Consider the following 7,192-nt stretch of genomic DNA (forward strand, 5'->3'; position numbering starts at 1 on the left):
CTGGAACATTCTACAAGTCACATTTACAACAGGAAGTGACATCAGCTGGTTCTTCTGAAGATCATGGGAAGACCAAAGTTAAATTCCCTCATTAGTTTTTCTGTAAATGTGATCTTATTGAAACTATGACTGAGAAGGTCAATCTCAACACTCATTCCTGTTACCTAAATTAATTCTTGATCTTATTTGTTTCTTTTTAAAATATTAATTTTGGGGAAAATCACTAGAATGTGCCCAGTGTCCTCATGCTATTAGATACAGCGCACTTTGCACAAGGAGAAGCTGTATGGGAGAGTGATGCAAAAGAAGCCATTTCTGCAAGCACGCCACAAACAGAGTCGCCTGAGGTGTGCTTTTGCATACCTTAAGGAGCCATTTCTGCAAGCACCTCTGGCGTGCTTGCAAAAATGGCTTCTTTCGCATCACTCTCCCATACAGCTTCTCCTTGTGCAAAGTGCGCTGTATTGTTGACCGATGCACAGTGACACCATCTGCAGCAAGATGATGCTGCAGCTCTTTGGAGGTGGTCTGTGGATTGTCCTTGACTGTTCTCACCATTCTTCTTCTCTGCCTTTCTGGTATCTTTCTTGGCCTGCCACTTCTGGGCTTAACAAGAACTGTCCCTGTGGTCTTCCATTTCCTTACTATGTTCCTCACAGTGGAAACTGACAGGTTAAATCTCTGAGACAACTTTTTGTATCCTTCCCCTGAACAACTATGTTGAACCATCTTTGTTTTTAGATCATTTGAGAGTTGTTTTGATGATGCCACTCTTCAGAGGAGATTCAAATAGGGGAACAACTTGCAATTGGCCACCTTAAATACCTTTTCTCATGATTGGATACACCTGGCTATGAAGTTCAAAGCTCAATGAGGTTAACAAAGCAATTTTGTGCTTCAGTAAGTCAGTAAAAAGTAGTTAGGAGTATTTAAATCAATAAAATGATAAGGGTGCCCATACTTTTGCACCGGCCAAATTTTGGTTTAGTGCATATTGCAAATTTTTTAATAAACCTCATTTCAATCCTGAAATATTACTGTGTCCATCAGTTATTAGATATATCAAACTGAAATGGCTGTTGCAAACACCCAAATATTTAGAACTAAAAATGATTAAGATTAATAGGGGTGCCCAAACGTTTTCATATGACTGTATGTTTCTTTGCTCTGTGTGGTCCCATTAGAGGGAAAAAATGTGTTCTTTCTCATTCTCAGTTCTTTCTCTCATCTATCTGTCCTCCCTCCTGCCATCTCTAAATTGTAAGACATGACAACAATGTAGAGAATTCCAAGGACAAACCTGCTCTTCATGTAGATAAAGTGCAGGTTTCCCAGGCTGTCCAGAACAACAGCTATTCTCTTCCTCACAGGAGAGCTCCCATTGGAGATACTGGCTGAAGAGCATCTCTAAGCAGCAGTTCTGCCTCCTTTAGTGTGGGACCAGGCCAGAGTTTAGTTTACCCACCACATAATTTTACCTTTTCCTCTAGACAAGCTTAAGATCAGTTTATTACCTTGCAGACATGTCCCTGCTGCTGTTTTTGTCAGTTATGCTGATTGGCTGTCCCCTCTTGAAGACATTCATCCTCCAACCAGAGAAACCAGCAGCGACTCAGCCCTCTCCTGCCATCAGAACCAGCGGGTGAGCATGACCTCTTTCTTTATCTGTGGAGGAACAGGGGTCTACACACCTTACATCCAGCATAAGTTCGATTAATCGGAAAGTGTTCTCACTTTGCTGCAGTAAAAACCTCAACTCTTCTGAGAATGCTTTAGACTTTGCTGACATTATTGCATTCATTGGAGAACTATAGTGAGATCAGACACTGATATTGGATGATTAGGATATCCATTGTAGCAATGGTTCTCAATCCTGGATCTAGAGCATGTTTTAAAGTTCCCCTAATTTCTTCGAATTTATAAGTTTTTGTCTGTGTTGTCATTCGTGTTTAGCATTTTAGCCCAATAAAGCAGAAGGCTAGATTACTAAACATCGATTTATACAAAACGCGGTGCTTTTCTGCTTCAGTTTCTATTAATGGGTAAATAAATTCTTTGTGGAATTACTGCAAAGAATGCAAACGGATTTAATTTTTAATATCAAATAGCTTTATACAATAAAAGTTATAGTTAAAGTTAAAGTAAGTAAGTTAAAAAAATTAAAGTTAAAGTTTCTGTTGATAAACAGACATTTTCACATGATATAAAAAAACAGCTGTTGAATTAAAATTGTGCGTTGCTGTCATGCAAAAACCTCATAAAATATCCTAAATGGCATAGTGGTATTAGTGGTAATAATCAATACTGTGTTTTTGAAAATTAATATGGTATTGCAAAACAAAACACAGTGATACTTTAATATATTGATATTTTAATCAACAGAAATTTCTAGATAATAACTCTGTATTATAATAAAAAATAATAAATAACCATATTAACTGTAATTTTTGTATTCGTTATCGACTACATTATATACATTATTAATTTATTTTACTATACAGCTCTGAACCACTTCCGTTTTGCTATTTATAGGTATATGTTTGAGTAAAATGAACATTGTATAGACAACTATAGACAACATTTCTTCCATATTCCAAATAAAATATTGTTATTCAGAACATTCATTTGCAGGAAATGAGAACTGGCCAAAATAACAAAAAAGATTCAGGGCTTTCAGACCTCAATTAATGCGAAGAAAATGCTTTGTGTTCACAGATGTCAGGCTGAATCTTTGCAGAGCATCCAAAAGGTTATACTGAGCTCCTTAAACTTGCAGGCTGAGCCCCAAGTGTCTTTTCCCGGGATGACTCGGATCCGAGACCTGTGGAAAGGTGCCTTCCAAGCCACCAGCCGGTCTGAACCCACACAGCCCAACAACACTGGTAAATATCTTAATGAGGATGATAAAAGTGTGTTTTTACTATTACAAACACATGAGCAGGTGTTCCTATACTTCTGTCTATATAGCGTATCTATCTTCATTTTTGTTCACTGCTTTTTAATTGTGAGACATTCAACTATGAAACTGTAACCTATGAAGTTGTATAGTTTCATATAATCTTATCATAACTATAGCAGTCTCATTATTATAGTATCCTAATGATATTACAATACTTTTATATAAATCAAAACTTTTACTCTGGAAAAAAAATCTATATCAGTTTCTCTGACTTTGCTATTTATAGGTATATGTTTGAGTAAAATGAAGATTGTTAACCCTGGTTTTTAATCACAGTTTTCATGCATCTTGGCATGTTCTCCTTCACCAGTCTTACACACTGCTTTTGAATAACTTTATGCCGCTTTTGGTGCAAAAATTTAAGCAGTTCAGCTTGGTTTGATCATTCATCTTACCCTTGATTATATTCCAGAGGTTTTTCAGTTTGGTAAAATCAAAGAAACCCATAATTTTTAAGTGGTCTCTTATTTCTCTTATTTCCAGAGCTGTAGTATATGATATATTACTTGACTAAAATGTTCATCATTACTTTCTGTAGAGAACAGAGCGTCCTCTGAGAGTTCCAGCTTAGGAAACTCATCAGTCCTGCAGTGCTGCAGACTTACCTCTCAGATTTTCATTAAAGGTCAGAGTGTGTTTGTTTTAACAGTAAATTATGTAAAATGTATGGTCTAAAGACAGGATTGCAGGTGTTGCAGATGTGTGGGATGGTTAGCCTCTCTCTGCATGTTTTAGATCTCGGCTGGGACAGGTGGATCATCTACCCAGAGAGCTTTACCTACGTCCAGTGCAGTGGATGTGACCCCCAGAAACCTGCAGACCAGAGCATCCTCCACTGCAGAAGAGACGGCCCGCCCTCCACACAGGTCAGTCCAACCTACAGAGTGCAATATAGCAGTGGTGGGCAGTGATTAAGTACACTAAATGGACAAAAGTATTGGGACACCTTCTCGTTCATTGTTTCTTCTATAATAAAAGGTATTAAAAACTCAATATTAGTCAGGTCAGGATGCTGGATGATCATCAATCCACCTCATCCCCAACTGCCCAACTCATCTCACATTTTACTTGTGGCCTTGTAATGAAAACATTACAACACTGGAACATCTGTTCAGACAAAGCACTGATAGCAGCAGTGTGAAAATCTCCATTTCTGAGCTCACATGCTGCAGACACTCCCACCAAACAACTAGCCCCTCAGCCAGAAATACGTAAAAACATTCTGAATACACAGAACCTATGCTATGCCCACAGAGAGATTTCTAATGCATAACAGTTCTGTACTCTATACAGCTCTGGAAGATTTTAGAAACCACTTCAGTTTCTGAATCAGTTTCTCTAATTTTGCTTTTTATAGGTATATGTTTAAGTACAATGAACATTGTTGTTTTATTCTACAAACTACAGATGTCATTTAGAGAATTTATTTGCAGAAAATGAGAAATGACTGAAATAGCAGTTCAGAAATCAATATTTGGTGGAATAACCCTGGTTTTTAATCACAGTTTTCATGCATCTTGGCATGTTCTCCTCCACCAGTCTTACACACTGCTTTTGGATAACTTTATGCCTTTACTCCTGGTGCAAACATTCAAGCAGTTCAGTTTGGTTTGATGGCTTGTGATCAACTATCTTCCTCTTGATTATATTCCAGAGGTTTTCAATTTTGTAAAATCAAAGAAACTCCTACTTTTTAAATGTTTTTTCTTCCAGAACCGTAGACTACATCACCTTATCACTGACTAACAAAAACCTTGTGTTCAATATTATATATTACCCTAAATTTCTATTATATACTTATTATATATTTCAAGTGTGAATCTAAATAATATAAAATAATTTTGGAGCATCTTTCTTTAGGTGTCCACAAACATTTGGATAGATATTATATTTCAGCGCTGACCCGCCCACTGGTCTTGTGTAATTTGCTGAAGAACTCTGTGACACTGCAGTTCTGACCGTGTAAACAAGTCGTAGCTATTCTTGGAAGCCAATGGTCTGTGTTGAACTGTTGGAGAGCGACCAGCTTTAGTCTGAGCTCTCACTGTGATTTCCTCTGAATGCTAACTTTACTCTTTAACTCTCTCTCCGTTTTTGTACTTCAGGGATTGTGCTGCGAGCCCACTGTCCAGAACATCGTGCCCTTCCTCTACCTGGATGAAACCGGCAGCATCACCATCGCCTCTGTCCCCCTGGCCAGCGAGTGCGGTTGCAGGTCCGAGAGCAACAGTCAGGCCTCTGAACCCTGAGAGAACACAGCCTTGGCTCTGAGTACCTTCCCCTCACCTATGACCTCTTAAATCTGTCACTGACCTGCAGAACACTGGCGTTTCGCTAGACTGGAGGTCATAAATCCTGCATAAAGTTACCCTGTAATCACTGCTTGCTGCTGCTGGGAGGTCGATGTAGAACTCTGTAAATATCACAATATCACACAATTAGCAGAACTTTTACACACGAGTGTCCAAGAAGATCAAAACTGAGCAGATCTTTTCAGTCTAGTACTGAAGATCCACATTTGGAACACACCCTTTTATTTCAGAAACAAAATACGAATGCTTTCAAGATGGTGGCCATGTTCCAGACATAGGCAGAATTATAGGCGCCCCCTTACCCATTACTTGCTGGGGTATTTAGATGCATCATTTTTCCTTTTGTTTTGTTTCTTTTGACCCACCCTGTAGAACATTAAAATTTAAAGACAATCCTCAAAATGTAAAAAGGAGCCCTGAATTTGCAAAGAACGCTCATAGGGTTTAATAACAATCTACCTAATGTAATGCTTCCACGAGTCCATGAGTCCATAATCAGTTATAGTTACATAATGTTTCAGGAAGTGTAACAGTCTTAAATTTAAAGCCGCTTTCCTTAGAGCCCCCCCACCCCCTCCATCACCTAGCTCATTTACTGTCTCAGTCGTGCATAGCTTCATAGCATGAGTTTGGCAAAAAAATAAAAAATAAATAAAATTAGAGCACAAATCACAAATACAAAACAATAAAGTGCAACAACATGGGAACATTTGTTTCAATTTTGTGACATTTTAAACAGATTAACTATAATATGCTGAAGATAAATATGCTTACCTATTAAAATTGCACCAAAAAAAAAAATAAATAAAATAAATAATAATAAAAAAAAAAAAAAAAAAGAGTTTGGCAGGGAATTGAACAACAGCCAGAGTGTTCCTCACAAAAATGTGAGCATCGCAGCAGCTTAGCCAGACTTTTCCCAGACTGGGCCTCTTCAGCTTTTCAATAAACAACATTATAAAAAAGCCCTCAAATACAAAGAAGCAGAATTTGCTCTCTGCCTCTAACACCCTCGTCCTTCCTCCTGAGAAAAAGAATGCAAATAATACTGAATTTTTCAGCTGTTTTCTTCCCCTCTGAATAGTTTTGCACATTTGGCTCACTTTGCTCGCTCATTGTTGTGCTAATATTATCTATTGTTTTATTATGTCATACATAGTATAGATAAAAGTGTGAAAGTTGCCTATACCTAAATATCTATGTTTGATACTCAGAACCTGTCATATTTTGACTTAGCTTATGATAGACATTGTTATCCCATAATGCAATGCAATGTATGTCCTTGAATGTCCCTAAAATATTTAATCTTCTATTTTATATCAGAATGCACAGAGAAGTATAATACTAAACATTTATTTTGCTTATTATTTTGTTATAGTGTTATATTGTGTATGATCATAACCTTATCATTAAATAAAATCTTGGAAAAATATATTTTTTGTGTTTTTTTTTTCTACATTATTTTCATTGTCTCTGAAAAATAATTAAAAGCATGCTTAATTGAATTGGCAATTTAATTCCAATTAAGTAATTATTGGTTGTATTAAGTTGTATTTTGCGCACCATTATTAAAGTAAAGCTCTATGCACTTCACAACTGATTTTGCTTCTTTTATCAGCAGTCACATATTTTATACCCTGATAGCAAGAGAATAGCAGACCACTTTCGGCCCATTATTGGCAAAGCTGGTGGTCCTCTAGAATTTTGCTCCTTTTTGGGCAGTCCACCAGTTTATTACACAAACTATTTTAACTAAATAATTTTATATCAGGCCTAGTTATTATTTTTTTCTTCATCTTTTGTTCATTCTATTTGTTTTACTTTTATAATATAATATTTTATAAAATAAAAGTCTCTTTGCATTTTCTTCTATTTCAAAAGTTTAAAAAATAGCTAGGTTTTGGCAAAACACATGCCAATT

General features: G+C 36.7%; 1 protein-coding gene across 1 annotated transcript; it reads left to right on the plus strand.

Annotated features, from left to right (window-relative positions):
- Positions 1-1,300: 1,300 nt before the first annotated feature.
- LOC111191711 (dorsalin-1) lies at positions 1,301-6,705 on the plus strand. Its single transcript, XM_049466308.1, has 5 exons — positions 1,301-1,642; positions 2,716-2,882; positions 3,498-3,584; positions 3,695-3,825; positions 5,065-6,705. The coding sequence occupies exons 1-5, from the start codon at positions 1,524-1,526 to the stop codon at positions 5,206-5,208; spliced, it is 648 nt and encodes a 215-aa protein (XP_049322265.1). The 5' UTR covers positions 1,301-1,523; the 3' UTR covers positions 5,209-6,705.
- The last annotated feature ends 487 nt before the right edge of the window (positions 6,706-7,192 follow it).

The sequence above is a fragment of the Astyanax mexicanus genome, chromosome 17 (genome assembly GCF_023375975.1).
Source record: "Astyanax mexicanus isolate ESR-SI-001 chromosome 17, AstMex3_surface, whole genome shotgun sequence".
Classification (NCBI taxonomy): domain Eukaryota; kingdom Metazoa; phylum Chordata; class Actinopteri; order Characiformes; family Acestrorhamphidae; genus Astyanax; species Astyanax mexicanus.